This window comes from Mobula birostris, chromosome 2 (genome assembly GCF_030028105.1).
Source record: "Mobula birostris isolate sMobBir1 chromosome 2, sMobBir1.hap1, whole genome shotgun sequence".
Taxonomy (NCBI): Eukaryota; Metazoa; Chordata; class Chondrichthyes; order Myliobatiformes; family Myliobatidae; genus Mobula; species Mobula birostris.
The window spans coordinates 70633063-70653016 of record NC_092371.1 but is presented as its reverse complement, the minus strand read 5'-3'; the positions used below and the strand labels follow the sequence as shown (position 1 = coordinate 70653016).

Here is a 19954-nt window from a genome sequence, read left to right as displayed (position 1 = left end):
TTGGTGGGGCCATCAGGGGGTCTGTGTGTCCGTATGTGTAGCTATTGTAGTGGCTGTGAGGCTGGTATTGTGGCGGTGAAAAGTACTGGGGGGGGGGCATCATATTCCTCATCATTGCAAACCCCTCTGCAACAGAGTTAGTCAGTTTTTCAATGTTCGTCCTCAGCTGGGTCATACTATCCGTGAACTCCCTGTCGGCTGCCTCCGTACACTTCAGTATTTGTTTTTTTTTTAGTTTTAGGTCCTCCTGTGCAACAGCCAATAGCTGTCCATTGTTTGGCAATTTTCTTTTAAGTTTTCCTAGTCTGTAACTGGACAAACGCGCACCAAGTATACCGTTTCCTCTTCGCTTGTTTTCTGTAGTTGTGTCCTGCACATGCCCAGTAGGAGGAGATTCGCTCAAATACCCGTTTTAATGTGGACAGAGGTATTTTCAAAAACACTTGGTGTGGACGCCTATCGTTTTTACTCGAAACCAGCATTTTCACAATTATCCGGTCTAGAGTGGACGTTGCCTCAGCCTCCTTCACTCGAGGAAAACAGTCCAAGCATATTCAGTCTTTCTTTATGACTCAAGCCTCTGATAACATCCTTGTGAATACCTTTTGTACCCTCTGTCTTAAGCGCATCCACCCTGTAGCTAGGAGACCAACACTGCACACAATACTCCAAGTGCAATCTCACTAAGGCCAGAATTGGAGGCACAGGGATTTTAGAGGCTTGGAGCAGGTATGGGGAAATTCTGTAAAAAACAATAAGGAAATGCTGACAGATACAGTAGATAAAGGATATTAAAATAGTAGTTGCTGAAAATACTCAGGAGGTCACACAGTATCTATGAAAACAGAAAGAGAGTTAATATTTCTGGTCAGAACTTGGAAAAGTTATAGACTAAAAGGTTTGAGATCCAGCAAAAGGATGGGTTGGAATGGGAGCAGAGAGGGTAAGAGAGCAATGCAGGTCTGTGCTTGGAGTTGGGATTAAATGACAAATACTGGACATAAAATACAGTTATCTAAAATAACAAAGGGAATGAAGAACAAAGGCCGGAAATGTGTGATAACATTGAACTCACTGTTGAACACAGAAGGTCTGTTTTGATAATGGCAATGGGATATCACATAAATGCAATGCAAAATGAATGAATTTTATACCATAATTTGCAGGGTACGTGAATTGTTGCGGTGATGCCGGAGTTATCTGAGGACCTCCCATGGGAGCTTCCATGCCAGTAGGAGCCGTTACATTGGGTGGAGGACTGAAACCTTGCTGTTGGTGTTGTCGCATGATCATGGCTCGATGTATCATCTGCCTCTGACGAAGCTGTTGACTCAAGATCTCTCGGTGTCTCTGGGCCATCATCTGTGCATTGAGAAAGCCCTATAAATGAGTACAGAAGACGACATAAACAGCCCACAGTAATTCACAAACCATTGTCAGGATTGGAGTGCGATTTTGTCATTTTGTATCACGTTGAGAAGACAGGGCATTGTGTGCAAGTTCCAAAACAGTGGTAGATTACTCATGTTATCCAAATTCAAATAACAATGGTAGATCAGCATAAAACAATGATAATTTAAATAATTGCAGAGGGCTGTAAACTCAGCCAGCACTATCACGGGCACAAGCCCCCTCACCATCGAGGACATCTTCAAAAGGTGATACCTCAAAAGGGCAGCATCCAACATGATGGACCCCGACCACCCCAGGACATGCCCTCTTCTCATTACTACCATCAGAAGCCTGAAAACAAACACTCAATGTTTTGGGAACAGCTTCTTCACCCCCACCATCAGATTTTTGAACAGACAATGAAACCATAAACATAACTTGAATACTTCTGGCTCTTTTTGCAGTACATTTAATTATTTTAGCTATTTCATATTATTTATAGCGTATTTTATGTATTGCTCTGTATCAATGCTATAAAACAAGTTTCACAACATATGTACAACATCTTGAAAAATTATTCAGCACCCACAACTACAATATTTTCACGTTTTATCATTTCATTCCCGAAACTTAAAATATATTGAAGTAGGATTTTTTGAGCTAATCTACAAAACATTGTGCATCATGTCAAATCAAAAGAAAAATTCCAAAACCTACCAACAATTTACTAAAGATTAAAAACCAAAATTGTGAGGCTGAAAAAGCATTCCTCTTCCTTGTATTACTACACTAACTTTCCTTAAGTGCAATACTGTATATTACCTTACAGCTCACCCAATTTGTTGACGCAGAAAATTGGAGGATCAATAATTTTCAATGAATCCATAAGAATAAATACCCCCTCTCTCTGTAAGGTCCACCAGTATGGTACATTTTTCAATTGACCAAACCAAAATAAAGACAAAGAGCATTCAAGACAAGTCAAGAAATCATAGTAGAGAAACACAAATCTGGGGAAGGGTACAAAACCATCTCAAAGGCACAGAGCTCAGTGCAGTTCATCATGAAAAAGTAGAAAAAATATGAAACCACAGCCAAACTGCCAAGATCAGGCCACCCCTCTAGGACAATGACCCAAAGCACATTGCCAGAGCAATCATGGAGTGGTTTCAAATGGAGAAAACTGCTGTCCATTGAGTGGCCCAGTCAAAGCCCTGACCTTAACCCATTCTAACATCTCTGGCAAGACTTCAAGTTTGCTATCCACTGCCACTCCCCAACTTATCTGGCACAGCTTGAGCAACTGTGCAGGAAGGAACAGGCAATTCTTGCTCCTCACGTTATGCAAAGCTAATAGAGACTTATCCAAAAAGACTACTGGCTGTCATAGCTGTGAGAGGTGATACTGATTAATACTTTTGAACCACTGACATTTCAGTTTTTGAATTTTTAGGTTTCATGCTTTCCAATTTTCCCTGCTTTTTGGGATCCATAGTCAAAAATGGAGCATGGAGTTCACAAATAAAAATTCTCAGTTAAATTGATCAAAATCCCCGGTTGTAATTAGATTAGATTAGATTCAACTTTATTATCATTGTGCTGAGTACAGATACAAAGCCAATGAAATACAGTTAGCACCTAACCAGAAGTGCAAAGAATAGTGTTATTTACAAAATAACTGCGAATAAAAAGTAAGTGCTACAGCACACAAATGTAAGTACTGAGACAGTACAATATGGGTGCAATAGTGCTTAGCGCTGTGATGGGAGGTTCAGCAGGGTCACAGCCTCAGGGAAGAAGCTCTTCCTGTGCCTGCTGGTGCGGGAGCGGAGGCTCCTGTAGCGCCTACCGGATGGGAGGAGAGTAAAAAGTCCATGGTTAGGGTGAGATGCATCCTTGATAATGCTTTTCGCCCTGCCCAGGCAGCAGATGTTCTCAATGGTGGGCAATTGGGTGCTGATAATCCGCTGGGCAGTCTTCACTACATGCTGGAGTGCTTTGCGGTCCGATATGGGACAACTGCCATACCACACTGAGATGCAGTTGGTGAGTATGCTCTCAATGGTACAACGGTAAAAGTCCGTCAGTATCCTGGGACAGAGGTGAGCTTTCTTGATGCTCCACAGGAAATAAAGGTACATAATACTCATTTATGTGTATAATGGGTTAGGGTCTGAATACTTTTATAAGGCGGCACTGTCAGAGATAACTGCATATGAAAAGTTTCACTGTCTCTGGGCTGGAATAAATAGTTTTTTTAAAAAATTTCAGGCAGAGATGGATTATCTGAGACTTTGGCCACTGAAGTAACTTTCACCAACTCTCATTGATACATATTCTCTATGTAGTAATTACAAATCACACCTTTTGAATCTAAAAACTGTTCATAGCATGTTTGCTTAATGAAAACTATGTGCAGAATGAGTACAGTGATAACACAGGAGAGGTCAGAAGTTATTATAAATGTATGCAATAATAGACCTATTATACAACAAGTTTAGATTATGAATTCAAATTATGTATTTCAATGATGGAAAACCTATACATACACAGGAAAACGTTTAGCAATTAATCTATGGGGGAAACATTATTTTTGTAAAAACAGATTAATATTTTGACAATAAAAGATTGAAGATGAATCGTTACCTGTGCTACCATTTGCTGTTGGATGCCTGGTCGAAGAGCTGGATTAACCGTGTTGGGATTTTCCAGTTTGACTCCAAGGGACTGACGATTTGGATTCATAAGCTTCAAAATATAAATATGGATTAAATATATCCAGTTCTGATTCAGATATAGACTGTACTCCATACATTGCAGCAAACCACATTTCCCAAAATGCAAGAAGCCTAGTGACATACAACCTATTACTATTCCTTTTCAATAGGTTGAATTCTGCTCCCATATTCTTATACTCTTATTTTCTTTTCATCTTATTTTCTTGATTAAAGACAAGTTGGAATAATCTTTTTATTTCTACCACATCCTCAATTATCAAGAAAAATTGCCATTTTCCATGAGGAGCAGCAGCAGTAGTAATCAAAGTGAGCAGGCAGCCCAAGTACAAGATATCAAATGGATTTCCCTTTGCATGGGGAAGTGACAAGTCATGACTACACCTTCTGTACAAAGGACAAAAAAATTCCATTTGATTACAGAGTAATCTTTGCAAATTTCTAAAACAACTGATTCCTTTGAGATACTAAAATCTATCAGCCCTGATAAACAGGAGCTCCACAATAATATTCATGGCTGATGAAGAATCATAACAATGGTAAAAATCAAGACAATATACCATGGATTTGGCTGTGATAGATTTGGGGAAAAGGGCAAGGGTCTGCACATTTACGCTGGTAACATTTTCCATTTCTTAGATGCTGGTAATGTTATTGACATGAATCAGATAAAAGGGAAGCCAGTCTGGGGTTCAAACACTTTGCCTGAATATATTCAGTACAAATAATGTTGAGTGTATTTTTTCCTCGGGCAAGTTACTATGCATCTTTAATGACAAAATATAATCCCGTAGTTTCAGGAAGGAATATTGAAATATAACTTTTTCAAGAAATTCAATATCCATTTATAAGACTTAAAATCTAAATACTAAAAACATAATTTCTGTAAAACATGTTATTTCTGTGGAGAGGGTTACAGTTAATATTAACTTCTATAATGAAATGTTATTTGTCAGAGGTCAAGTATCCCTCTGCCTCTATCATCAGAGTGGTTTGTTTAATTGCATAGTTGCTGATGTTGGCAGAATGCTCAACAGAATTGGCAACACAATATTAGCCTAAGAAATAAGGCAGGCTGGAATAGGCCACTGTACAAAACAGTTTGTCAATTTATGTGGATGAAACTACAGAAGTGTCTCCCAGTAAAGGCTGGGTAACTTCTTAACAGAAATACAGTAAAATGAAGGCTAAATAAAAATTATATGCACTGAATAATTTCAGTCACTTAACTCCACTGCAATTAACAGGCTTGATCAATGATTTAATTACACAATCATCTCTAGCTTGGCTGGAAATAATTTGGTCAATAATGTAACCTTGAAACATCTTTGTACAATCTAACCATAAATCTTTTAAGAGCCATTGCAGATCTGTACCAAGCTAATTAACTTTAAAATGATCTGGCAGGTACACTAGTGCTTCTTCCACACTAAAATCATGGACCATTGGTGGCTTCTGTAAAAGGACCTTCTGTAATAGCATCCTTCCAACTGGTCTCTCAAGATGGCTATAATCAGTCTCCAAAGAAACCACATTCAAATATCATTCACATTTCAGCAAGCAAGTGCCTGTCAACTATTTGCTTAATATACGCTCAGTGCCCTCTTTATTAGGTACACCTGTACACCTGTTCATTAATGCAAATATCTAATCAGCCAATCATGTGGCATGAACTTAATGCATAAAAGCATGCAGACAGAGTCAAGATGGCACTGGTGAGCACAGCAATGACTTGTTGGCAGCAAAAGCTACTTTATTCATCAGACTTTTTCTCAAAAACATTTACTGCAATCAAAAGCAAACAAACACAAAAATGCTGGAGGAAATCAGCAGGCCAGGCAACATCTATGGAAAAGAGTAAACAGTCGAGGGTTTGGGCCAAGACCCTTCATCAGGACAGCAATCAATAGCCTGCAACTTCCTTTTTGGAGTTGAACTTTTGAACTGCCTTTATGACCTGGCTTTCTTGAGGTGTAAACTGAAGTCTCAAAGGTGGAGGACAGTTGCAACGTGGTGTGTACAGGCCGAATTGAGGCATTGGGGCCTGGGCCCGAGCCCGAAAGCAGGGTATGAGCCAACGTTTGGCCATTGCTCAGTTGGACTTGGAAGCGATTTGAAGAGGCAGATATGAGGCAAGTCAGCGAGGCCCAGGCCTGAGAATGATGAGTAGGCTGATGTTTGATGAATTTAAGCAATGGGCCAGATTGGAACAGTCAGGTAAAGACTGAATCGAGGCAGAAGGGTTCAAGCCCAAGAGTGTATCGGGCTGGAGGTGAGGGATGGACCGGTATTCAGCTCGCTGCTCATGAGGTCTGCTTGTCTCTAAGCTGAACTGAGGTTGTGGCCTCCAACTAACTGTACAGGCTGCAGCGATGAAATTAGTTCATGGCAATGGACTCACTTTTTGTGAACTTTTTATCAGAATGTTATTTGCTTATTGTTTACATGATTGCTTCTTTTCTGCACATTGAGCGCTAACATTCTTCTGTTATTCTAATGGGCTCTATTGGGTTGCTTTATTTTGTAGCAGCCTGTAAATGTATTTTGAACTTTGAGGTTCAGTTGTTCTTTAGACCAAACATCAGAATAGACAAGAAGTGTGATCTAAGTGACTTCCACCATTGGTACCAGACGGGGTGGTTTGAGTAGCTCAGAAACTGCTGATTTCCTGTGACTTTCACACACTACTGTTTCCAGCATTTACAAAGAATGATGTGATAAATGTCAAGCGAGCAGCAGTTTGGAGGGCTAAAACACCATTTTAATGCATCAGTTCAGAAGAGAATGGCCAGCTTGCTTTGAGTTGACAGGAAGGCGACAGTAACTCAAATCACGCATTACAACAGTAAATGTACAACACATCAAACCTTGAAGTAAATGGCTTACAGCAGCAGAAAACTATGAACATACACTCAGTGGCCACTTTATTAGGTACAAGTACTGACTTTGAGACAGTGAAAATCTGCTTCTCAGAAATGGCCTTTCCTTCTGATCAAGACCAAACATCAAGAACATCCTAATAAGATTAAACACCTTCATCATGAAAATCTAACTATTAGAGAAGCTGCTCTTACCTGCTGTTGTCCTTGCAACCTCTGCTGAAGTTGAAATCTAAGTTGTTTGGGAGCAGAAGCATTCATCATACGATGTCGAGCAAAGTTTGCTCTGGCATGGATGTTCGGAAGGGGAAAGCTGCCTTGTTGACCCATTTGATTCATCATGGGATTAAAACCTGGTTGTTGGCCCTGCATGGAAGGATAGCACCCTTGTGCTGGTCCAGCCTGTGAAGGAAATGGCTGACTATACATAGCTTTCTGTTCTAACATCATGGCTGTGTCTTGACCGGAAAACAGTTCTGAGTGTGCCTCAAGAGGCTGAGCCTAGGCAGCAAAATTTTAAAAAAGGTTAATTCAATTAATTTTCAAAACCTTTAGACACAGTAATTCAAATATTCATATGTAATATTTTCAAATTATAATTCATAAATTCAAATTCTATATATAGACAGCAGCCTAGTTTATGGCACAAAGCCATTTCCCTTTTAGATTTGTCAATCCACTTCACCTAATACAACATTGCAAATCATTTTGCAGAATTCTAAAGCCTTTGACAAGGTGCCACACATGAGGCTGCTTACCAAGTTATGAGCCCATGGTATTACAGGAAAGTATGGTTAGAGTATTGGCTGATCGGTAAGAGGTAATGAGTGGGATTAAAATGATCCTTTTCTGGTTGGTTTTCTGGAATTTGTTACCACAAGCAGTGTGGAGGCCAAATCATTGGGAGTACTTAAGGCGGAGATTGAAAATTTCTTAATTGGCCACAGCGTCAAAGGTTACGAGGAGAAGGCTGAGGAGGGAAAATAATGGATCAGCCATGACTGAATGGTGGAGCAGGCCTGATGGGCTAAATGGCCAAGTTCTGCTCCTACGTTATGGTCTTCTGGTCTAACCTGCAAAGTGATGAACAAGTTTTATACACACACAACTGCAATACTACATAAAAGGTGTTCATGTAATACACTGCATTTTCGATGCTTGAATTTGACATTATTTGCGTAAGTGCGAAGCTCTTTCCAAGAAAGCAAAACAGAATTCCACTCAATTACTTAAAAAGTCATTCTCATTAAAACCTAAGAGGAGAAATTGGTTGGTTCAATGCAAACAAGAGGAACCTATGAATACAATAACCTGGAATTAGTATGGTTTCAATATACTAAAATACTATTATGAAGAATTACAGTGCCTATAAAACAGTATTCACCCCCCCCCCCCCACCTCTTTGGAAGTTTTCATGTTCTCTTGTTTTACAACATTGAATTACAGTAGATTTAATTTGGCATTTTTGACACTGATCAACAGAAAAAGACCCACTCGTGTCGAAGTAAAAACAGATCTCTACAAAGTAATCTAAATTAATCACAAATATAAAACACAAATTAATTGATTGCATAAGTATTAACCCCTTCAAGTCAGTATTTAATAGATGCACCTTTGGCAGCAATTACAGCCCTGAGTCTGTGTGGATAGGTCTCCATCAGTTTTGCACATCTGGACACTGCAACTCTTCCCCATTCTTCTTTACAAACTTGCTCAAGCTCTGTCAGATTGCATGGAGATTGACAGTGAAGATCCCATTTCAAGTCCAGCCACAAATTCTCAGTTGGATTGAGGTCTGGACTCTGATTTGGCCACTCCAGGATATTAACTTTGTTGTTTTTAAGCCTGCCTCACTAGTCCCCTTATTGCACGGTCACTCAGTTATTGAGGGTGGCCTGTTCTAGGTAAATTTACAGCTGTGCCATATTCTTTCCATTTCTCCAAGTGATATTCAGTGACATGGAAATTTTCTTGTATCCATCTCCTGATTTGTGCTTTTCAATAACCTTTTCGCAAAGTTGCTTAGAGTGTTCTTTTGGTTTCAAGGTGTAGTTTTTGTCAGGATACTGACTCACTCAGCAGCAGCTGGACATTCCAGATACAGGTGTATTTTTACTACAATCAATGGAAACACCTTGTCTGCACACAGGTCTCCAAAAACAGATCTCCTTTTAACTAATTCTGTGACTTCTAAAACCAATTGGCTGCACCAGTAATGATTTGGTGTGTCATATTGAAGGGGTGAATATGCAATCAATCATTTGGTATTTTACATTTGTAATTAACTTAGATTACTTTGTAGAGATCTGTTTTCACTTCAACACAAAAGAGTCTTTTTCTGTTGGTCAGTGTCAAAAAAGCCAAATTAAATCCACTGTAATTCAATGTTGTAAAACAATAAAACATAAAAACTTCCAAGGGGGATGAATACTTTTTATAGGCACTGCAAATGGATGATCCATTGCAATTCCTCAATCACATCCAATAGATTGACCAGCTCTACACAAATAGCTTTCCTTGTTCCTAAAAGATTTGTCAAATCAGCCTCCTTCAAATAATTGAAGACTTTGAACTGTAAACAGCAGAAACAGGGAGATGTGAAAACGAAAACAAAAACAAAAAGACATTGTTCAAAACAGCCTGAGCAATTATTACAAATAATGGAGAGTGGGATGATACTTAGAGTATCATTTATGTTTATGAGCTACTGTTGAATGCATTATTTCAGCTAACTCTGATTCAAGAGGCAGGTAATATTAGCAGATGGTACTTGATCTCAAGAAGTGCAAAGTGATGTGTACTGGGAAGCCAAATAGGAGTAAGGACATGTACGGTAAATGGTAGGCAATTAGGGAATGTTGACCTCTGGGTACACATCTCTTAATTCCTTGGAAGTAGAAACACTGTCAAGCAGTGATAAAGATACATAGCAACACACACAAAATGCTGCCTGGCCTGCTGAATTTTTACAGCATTTTGTGTGTGTTGCATGGATTTCCAGCATGTGCAGATTTTCTCGTTTGTGATAAAAATACACAGCATATTTGCCTTCAAATGTCAACGGAAGTATGTATTGTCTGCACATGTATCAATGAAGAACATTTTAGGAACAAAGTGGAATAAATAAGAGGAAATGTATAAAATGCTCAATTAAATGCTGTTGAAGCTAACATCTGATGAGTTTGATAGCCCTTTCTGTTAAACAATGGGTAGTCTGAGCTCACGAAATGCACAGAAAAGTGCAAAGAGCAATCAAACAAAATAGATGAAGGATTAATTGCTGTACCTGACTGATAAGATCTGGAATTCCTAATGCCCTGTCAATTTCTTCTAGCCCCATTTCATCTGCATTGCTCAGCAGTGTGTCCAACTGATCCAGCAAGGCCTTCTCGTCATTCTGAGCTTCGGCAGTAGTGGGTGGGCAAAGTAGATCATCCAGGGAGCTTCCAAATGGTTGCCTACAAAAAAAAACATTTACAACCAAACACATCATTGCAGATACAAACCAGTAATTAAATATTAGCTGGAGTTAAAGGAGCACAACAGAACTATCTTTGTGAGTGAATCCAGGATGCCTTGATCATCTCCTGCAATATGCAAGAATCACCCAGAAGTCCCTTCTGTAATCACTACGCAAACTTTCCTCAGTTTCAATATATTACCTTATCAACTCACCCAATTTGTTGATGTAGAAAATTGGAGGTTTACTTGCTTTCAATAAATTCTTAAGAATAAATACCCGTTCTCTCCGTAAGCTCCAATAGTATGGCAGATTTTCAACAGAAGCCAGAATGAAGACAAAAGAGCATTCAAGACAAGTCAGGGAAATGATAATAGAGAAACACAAATCTGGGGAAAAATACAAGACTGTCTCAACGGCACTGAAAATACCTCCATGCTTAGTGCAGTCCATCTGAAAAAAAGTGGAAAAAATATGAAAGCATAGCCACACTACCAAGGTCAGGCAGCCCCTCTAAATCTAAATGCCGGAGACAAATGGAAGTTGTAAGAGAAGATACTGTGATGCCAACAGTCACTGAGTGAACTGCAGAAGTCAGTGGCTGCAAATGGAGGTGAAGTTCATGGCTCCATAATATCTAAGGCCTTGCACAGAAAGGGTATTTATGGAAGAGTAGCAAGGAAGAAGCCCGAGTTTTAAAAAAAGCATATCCTTGCCTGTCATGGCTTTGCAAACATCACTTGGAAGATGCTGTAAAGATGTGGAAGAAAGTCTTGTGGTTCAATAAGACTAAAGTTGAACATTTTGGTCTCAACACTAAGCAGTACATGCAGTGTAAATCTAATACTGTGCATCAGCCAGGTAAAATCATCCCTTCTGTAAAGTATGGTGGAGGTAGCATCATGCTATGGAATGCTTTTCAGCAGCAGGGATAGGAAATCTCATCGGGGTTGATGGGAAGATGAATGCTGTTAAATACAGAGAGAACCTGGATAAAAACCTGCTACCAGAAAGCTTGAACTGCGGAGGAAGTCTGTCTTTCAAAGTTCAAAGTATGTATACGTTACACAACCTTGAGATTCATTTCCTAACAGGCAGCCACAAAAACAAAGAAACCCAAAAACAAACCCCATACACTGTCTAACACCCAACATGCAATTAAAAAAATCATGCAAACAGTAAAAGCAAGGAAACAGTGTTTCTGGGCTGGTCCTCAAAGAGTGTCTGAGACTGAGACCCATAGTTCAGCGCAGAGCCGAGTAAACGACATGGAGCAGTGATCCTAATTGGCCTGTACCTCACCTTGGGCCCCAACACCTTGACCTTTTCAATATGGCCCGGTGCTTAACTCTCTGTCTGAACAACAGCTTCTGCTGCTTGGACACACCAGACTTTGCCTGCAATTCTCCCTCCACACACTGTTGTCTGCTGCGCCTGGCATCTGGACCCTGCAGCTTCGATTCGGCCTAAGCCCTTTCTTTCATGCTCTTCCATGCTCTCAGTCATGGGCAAGCCGGCTCATCATCGAATTGCCTCCAAGTCCAAAGGGAAGTTACAGGCTATTACTTGCGATGAATGCAATGTATTTAGTTGCTATCCTTGTTTCGTTAGCCATTATCCAGAAGTCGCAGAGGTTCACCGGTGTCATCTCAAACCAGAAGCTTTTCAGCAGGACGATGATCCAAAGCACAGTGGCAGAGCAACCATAGACTGGCTTCAAATGAACAAAATTGATGTCCTTGAGTGGCCCAGTCAGAATCCTGACCTTAACCTGATTGAACATCTCTGGCAAGACCTCAAGATGCTGTCCACTGCCGCTCCCCAAATAACTTGGCACTGCTTGAGCAATTTTGCAAGGAGGAATGGGCCATTCTTGCTCCCTCACAATGTGCAGAGCTGGTCAAATCTTATCCAAAAAGACTACTGACCATAATAGATTTTTCAACTGAGTACTGAACAAGGGGCAATGTCTTTTTTTGAACTGCTGACATTTCAGGTTTTGAATTTTTAGTTTTTCACGTTTTACAATTTTCCCTGTTTTTAGGGTTCTACTGTGAAAAAAAGAATGGGATTCACAAATAAACATTGTTCACATAAATGAGTATTACAACCAGGGATTTTGATCAAAGGGTTGGGGGCTGACTACTTTTACAAGGCACTGTACTTCTGATCCTTCATCCCAGTGCCAAATGAAATAAATATAAACTAAATCCATCAGAAGTTAAACACCAACAGATTCTAATGTAAATACCATCCTCAATTTTATATGAATCTGAAGCAGGCAGCCCAATCAAATTAGTTTCCATCACACACGAACCTGTTCTGATTGCCTGAAGGACCTTGTTCCATCTGAAGAACACCTTCTGGCCATGAAGTAGGTGGATTGGCTGGACCTTGTTGTTGCCCAAACTGAGGGCCTCCAAGACCCATATCCATTTCTGAAGATCCTTGGTAATAAGGTAAATAGGCAACAAAATTAAATAAGTCAGCAGACCATTAATCTTATTTTCTTCTCTACATTTATACCCTTACACAGATGAATTTATATAAAGGTATTTCTGTTCTAGTCTTTCTCAAATAGTGAGACAACTGAGAATTAGAGAATTAATGAGACAATTAGAGAAACAAAAAATAGTTAATACACTTCAATAAAACAGAACAAAAAGAAATGTAAGTCCGAACTGATGAAATTAAGTATATATTTCAAAATATTTTAAATTCTGGAAAACTGAAGAACTGAAACATTACATATTAATGACCTTTCATCAGCACTGGGACTAGCGACAAAACAGGTTTGAAGAAGAAGGAGGTAAAGAAATGTAAAATAGATCTGTGGCAGGTTGGAAGGCATGAAAGATATGACAAAAAAAGGGCAAGTTGAAGAAAAGACAATCCGAATGAGGAGAAATGCAAAATAACTGATTGTCTGAAATTATCAAACAAGAATGAATACTACACATAAGAATGCAGAAATTGGTAGCTATCTAAAACTGTTGAACCATGTTAAATTCATAAGTTTATAATGTGCCTTAACAGAAGATTAGGTACAGTTATTAAGTCTTAAAGTAATACAGCACAGAAACAAGCTCTTCAAGTTCAACTCATCAATACTGACCAAGATGCCCATCCAAGCCATTCTATTTGCCTGTATTTGTTTCATTATAAGCCTGGAAGGTGGTCAGAGTGGGAGTGAAGCACAGAATTAATATGACAGGAGACTAAATGCTCAAGATCTGCCTTTTGGACTGAATAAAGGTACTCTGCCTAACGTGCATCCCATCCACATTCCCCCTTTCTCTGCACTTTCAAACTTACCTTTTACTATTTCTAGTTCTAATTAAAAATTATTACCCTGAAACATTAATTCTCCCTTCATAAAAACAACTTCACCTGTTCAGTATTTCCAGAATCTTGTTCTTAACTTTATTCTTTTTTAACATTATTCTTAATTTTGTTCTAAACTCTGCCATTATTTTTATTGTGTTCAGCAATCAGCCTTTATTTAATTAAGCTTCCCTTTATTCTTCAATCAAACTGCAGAATTAAGCAATGCACTCCTTTCCTAAGAGGTGGGTGTGTCGAAGCAGGGAAGAGAAAAGAAACAAAACGAAAGCTTACTCATTCCCATCATCTGTTGCTGGAGTATTGTCCTTGCACCAGTCTGGCCATTAGATCGCATTTGCATTCCAAGTGAGGAGTTACCCACCACGCCTCTTTGCATTGATGAACTGTATTCTGCACCTGGTCTGATCATAGACACAGGCCCTGCGTTTCCACTAGTGTTTTGCAGTCCCCACTCTCCAGTGGCCATCACTGTTTGCTGAGCAATACCCATATTGCCTTGTGCACCTGGGGGAATACAATATGCTGCAAAGTGACTATGAATAATGAAAAGCCCTTCCTAAGGTGACAGAGGGCAACCACAAAATATTCATTTCAGTTCACAGTATACATCCATATAAATATTTTGTCCAGACAGATGATACTTTACCACCAGCATCACCCCAAAATACATTGTCCCTCACTTCAAAATGAAAGCGTGATTACATAATAGTCCACGGTTTTGTTTGAGAGAGACAGCTGGTCATACCACTCTTGCAGTTGCTTTTTCCTGCAATACACTCACCTAAAACAGTTCAAGGTCAGGCTCAACATCTCATCAAAAAACATGTAGTGATATCTCATTTCAACAGAAAGCAAGACAACACTACAGTACAAAAAAATGTAGATAGATAGGAAGAATGAGAAATGGTTATAAGACAACAAGCAAAGGTTAGGAATAAAAGGACACTTTTTGAAGAAGGCATCAATAGCTTTTCTTTGGGTGAAAGAGAAGGCACTCTTCACATGATAGGAGTAATATTGAATTTATTGTTGACAATACTAGATTCTGCAACATTAGCACAGATTAGCAGCAGGATGCTATTCCAGACAAACAAGGTGGTCTGGGAGACAAATCCAATATACTAAATTGTAAAGGTGAAAAAACAGAAACAAAAATCAACTGAATGAATCCTAAATAGACAGAAGGGCAGTTGGACCATGTCATGCAAATACTTAGGTCATTAAAAACTCAGCTTGGGTACATATAACCATGAAAAGCAAAATTACATGATGGAATTCAAGGCAAAGCCCATGAGGAAAGTTTCAACATCTTTGAAAACAGTACTCCAGTTGTTCAGCTAGTGAATAAGTACAAACTCCTCGTTGTTACTGCAAACTTTGAACACTTATTTTAATTATTCAAACGACCAGGGGTATGAATTACTAAAATGTAAATCTTAAAAACTCCAGCAGAAGCATTTTTTCTATTGCTATCATTTTGTATATTAGGCTCTCAATGGAACTGTTGTGAATTGGGAAGATCAAGTTTACTTCCATCAAGCCCACACTACTTACAGAAAATGTATAACATGTCCAAATGTGCAATTAACTGCCTTTCTGAATGAGTAAAACATTGAAGATGGAGCTCATGCAATTTTCTCAATAGGCTTGAATTATATAAGCAAGAATTCAGGAATAATGAGCTATCTTCCAATTGGACATTAAACTATCCATCCTCAAGAGATTATAGAAGTATCATAACACTCTTCTGGAAGAGAAGCTAAGTTATCCCTAGTGTCCTAGCCAGCAGTTATCCATTACTCACTATCACTAGAATCATCATCTAATCATCATTCTATTGCTGCTCTGGAGCTTGTTGGATGCAAATTGGCTGTCATTATTCCTTACTTCAAGAATGAGTGCATTTCAAACGGATATCAAGTGAAACGTGTATTATTCTGCCCTGAAGTCATGAAACTACAAACGTGCAAGTTCATTCTTGTTTTCTTTTAGAAACTGAGCTAAAAGGAATTAAATAGATGTTTCAGTACTGAACTATAATCCCAGCAGCAGCCAACGTATTTGCCTCCTTTCAGAATTTTATCATATCTATACTTGTAAGCTGCAATGCATTCTTATTCAATTATTCAGTAATTCATTTCTTAACATGTTAATTTTCTCTTCAGCTTTGTACTAGCTTCCTTATGAACTCATAAAAAGATTCTTTTTTGCAGTATACAGATTATAAACATATTTCAACAAGAATTTTTTTTTGCATCATAGTATGATTTTTTTTACTACTAGGATACTCCAAGTCTTTGTGTGCTAAAGCAAAAGTAAATGATATATGTAACACCAAGTTTTTAGTGTGTTACACATGTCCTCCCCCCCACCCTCAGTGATTCATAAAGTCAGAGTGTTCATTATAATTAGCACAAATGGAAACATACCTGCATTTCCCACAAAACTCTCTTGGCTGCCTCCCATTCGATTTGTCATCATCGCCTGCTTTGCCATCATTCCGTAAGGGGTGTTGCTTCTTAGGGATGGGCCAGCTCCTGCACTGGCCTGGCCCTGAGCGTTAACATCCAGTGACATGGCCCGATTAAATCGAGGCCTGGAGGATTGCATAGGTGGTGGACTGCTTAAATCTAATAGGATTGACACAAAGAGTTACCCTGTTAGAAGTGTTAAAACGTAACACAATAGGAATATGGAGCAAAAGGTATAGAACACAGGGAAAATAAAATTTTGTTCTCCTGTTTCTGTTTGAACATTTTATAGCTCAGAGGGAGGACATTCTGTGCATCATCTGTGCTGACAATTAACAACATCACTGAATTCCATTTCCATCCTCTTTTCCTAAAATCTCATCCTCATGTCTGTCCATCATTGTAAAGCTTTCTTCAACAAAAAGTATTACATTCAGTAGTGGCTTGGAGTTTTAAGAGAGATGGGAAATACAATACATGTTAACTAAAGGAACGTCTAATTATTATATAAAAACCAAGTGGCAAGAATCAAATCATGATGATCCAACAGAAAAAAAAACACTTTTAAACTAATTCAAAGATTTTAAGGAAAATACTGTATCATTATAAATATTTACTCAAAATAAACGAAAACTAAACAGTATATTGAGTCAGCAAAACAGAAAATTTTGTAATAAACCCAACAATGAAGACTGATGGCTGAACTCACTGCTGTAAAATACATTAAGTGCCTTTTAAATTATGAGAGAACATCATGTCCATAAACAGTACTCCCAAATTTGTTGCAAAAATCCTATAACAATTCAGGCATTGCATTTGATGAATTTCTTTATCAATATTCATTCCCATCACCACGATTAAACTAAGTGGTAATTATATCATTGATGGTTGGGCATCTGCTAGTTGTTTCACTTGCTGGGAAAAGCAACCATTATCCTTGAACCCAAGTAATTGAGTGGACATGAAACATTCTGACATTCTGGACACATAGAACACTTTACACTAACACAAAAACTAACTCATCTTTTCCTGAATAATGAAATTCTTTCTTAAAGAAAACTCTTAATGTGAAATTTCCCTCATTTCAAAAATGTTCTTTTAATAGCCTGAATACTCAGAGTATGAACAAATGGACATTTGAGTTAATTGAAGGAAACAATATCAATATAATTTCCTACAAAAAGCAGTACAGTCAGTTCATTTTGCCTGGCTTTCAAAAATAAGGACGATGACAAAGCATTTTTTAAGGAACTAGGTCACATGATAAATTCACAATTCAATCAATGCTAGAAATACTGTACTGTATATGCAAGTAATTTAATCTGGATAACCTAACTGCTTTCTAAAAAAATTCTTTAAATTGGATGAAATTCTCAGACCGGGCATCTGATTTATTCAGAATTAAAATTAGAAGCAAAATTGTAGCTAGTGTCAATTAACCTAATTTTCAGTTCCTCTCTCCCATCCAAAATGTTTCAAAGTACATGATTCAAACTGGACTTGCATTTGGTCCAAGTTCAAAATGTTATCTTACTCCTAATGACACTACTTCAAGGATAGGACTTAACAGTTCCTGTGACCTGGAATGGGTATCTCCACCAATAGTAGAATAACCAACAAATTCGGACATTTGATACTGCGCACTTACAGCAATCAAATGCCTTCAGTTCCAATCCAAGCCCCCCAATCCCATGTCCTCTAAGTCTTTGTTGCTTAATTCCCTAGTACTTTGGCAAGTGTTGGTTGCAAAAGTTATGGCTATCTGTTAAAAGTGACACACATTAAGCTTTAGGCATGTAAAGTGATTTGGGAAAGCCAGGAAAGATCCCGATTGTGTCATTAGCACAGCATCCTTTGAGCCATCCTGCTCCCTCACCGTGAAACTTAGATATCCAAGTAAACACAATAGAGATATAGTACGTCTTTGGAGTGTGGCAGCGATCCAGTGCGCCCATGGGAGACTCACGTGGTCGTGGGGAGAGCATGTAGGCTCCTTATGGGCAGCCACAGGAACTGAACATGGATCTCTGGTACTGTAAAGCTTGTGCTACATCAATGTATATGTACAATCAGATGATAAACTTGAACTGCAGGGCAGAGGGTTAGGGAAAGATTTAAATGGCACCAGCGAGGCAACCTTTTCCACACAAAGTGGTGGGTGAATGGAATGAGCTCCCAGAGGTGGCGGCAGAGGCGGGTACAATTAGAATTTAAAACCTATTGAACAAGGCACATGGATAGGAGGGGATATGGGTTAAACATGGGTAAATAGGACTAGCTCGGACAGGCACCTTGGTTGGCATGGACCAGTTGGGCTGAAGGGCCAGTTTCCATTCTGTGTGACTCAGACTTAGAAGGGTTGCCATTCGGTACATTTGCGTTGTCATTGGAGAGAGTTCAGAGGAGGTTCGTGAGGATGATTGTGGGAATGAAGGGGTTAACATTTGAGGAACTTTTGACAGCTTTGGGCCTGCATTCACTGGAATTTAGAAGCTTCTGGGGGGGGGGGAGGGAGGGATCTCCTCAAAATATACCAAATGTTGAAAGGACTAGATAGGGTGGATGTGGTGAGAATGTTTCCTGTGGTGGGGTATCCAGAACTAGCAGGCACGGCCTCAAAATTAAGGAGCAACCTTTTGGAACAGAGGCAAGGAGGAATTTTTTTTTTTAGCCAGAGGGTAGTGAATCTGTGGAATGCTCTGCCACAGACTGTGATGGAGGCTAAGTCCATGGGTATACTTAAAGCGGAAGTTGATCATTTCCTGATCGGTCAGGGCATCAAAGGATATGGCGAGAAGGCAGGTGTACGGGAGTGAGTGGGATCCCGGATCAGCCATGATGGAATGGCAGATCAGACTTGATGGGCTGAATAACTTAATTCTGCTTTGATATCTTATGGTCTTATAGCCTTACACTGTGAACTAACGTATCTTACAAGATGTTGGCCTGGAAAAGACAGCACTTCCATGAAAGCTAATGAATTGTGTATTTATGCCAACTTGGATCTCCTAATGAAATGTTTACTTTTAGGACTGAGAGCCATACAAAGAATAAGAACATAAAAGAAGATTACAGGTTACTGTAATCCTCTATCCAGAAATGGGCATTTCCACATAAACAACACATCCTTCCAACCTACCTTTAATATAATCTACCCACATCTAGGAAGGAGACTTTGCTTGGCTTGAACAAAGCAAAAAAATATAGGAGTAGAACTAACACACACAAAATTCTGGTGGAACGCAGCAGGCCAGACATCCTCCATAGGAAGAAGCACAGTCAACTGTGCTTCTTCCTATGGATGCTGTCTGGCCTGCTGCGTTCCACCAGCATTTTGTGTGTGTTGCTTGAATTTCCAGCATCTGCAGATTTCCTCATGTTAGGAGTAGAATTAGACCACTTGGACCATTGAGTCTGCTCCGCTATTTCATCAAGGCTGATCCATTTTCCTCTCAGCCCCAATGTCCCGCCGTTTCCCCATATCCTTTCATCCCGACTGATCAAGAATCTATCAACCTCTAACTTAAGTATGAACAATGACTTGGTTTTGCCTACACAGCCACCTGTGGCAACAAGTTCCACAGACTAACCACTCTCTGACAAAAGAATTTCCTCCTCATCTCCATTCTAAATGGACACCCCTCTATTCTAAGGCTGTGTCCTCTGGGGTCT

At 39.2% G+C, this 19954-nt stretch overlaps 1 protein-coding gene across 11 annotated transcripts in view; it reads right to left on the bottom strand.

The window, feature by feature from the left end:
* The window catches only part of LOC140187428 (nuclear receptor coactivator 3-like), a 227932-nt gene that overhangs the window by 10097 nt on the left and 197881 nt on the right, over positions 1-19954 (bottom strand). For 10 of the 11 annotated variants that reach the window (XM_072242752.1, XM_072242775.1, XM_072242768.1 and 7 more), the window contains 7 exons: positions 16241-16441; positions 14085-14315; positions 12784-12913; positions 10293-10464; positions 7202-7507; positions 4039-4140; positions 1155-1380 (listed from right to left, as the gene is read on the bottom strand). In XM_072242752.1, the coding sequence (XP_072098853.1) occupies positions 1155-1380; positions 4039-4140; positions 7202-7507; positions 10293-10464; positions 12784-12913; positions 14085-14315; positions 16241-16441 (1368 nt within the window). The remainder of the gene's footprint in view (positions 1-1154; positions 1381-4038; positions 4141-7201; positions 7508-10292; positions 10465-12783; positions 12914-14084; positions 14316-16240; positions 16442-19954) is intronic. The other variant, XM_072242823.1, reaches the window with a different exon arrangement.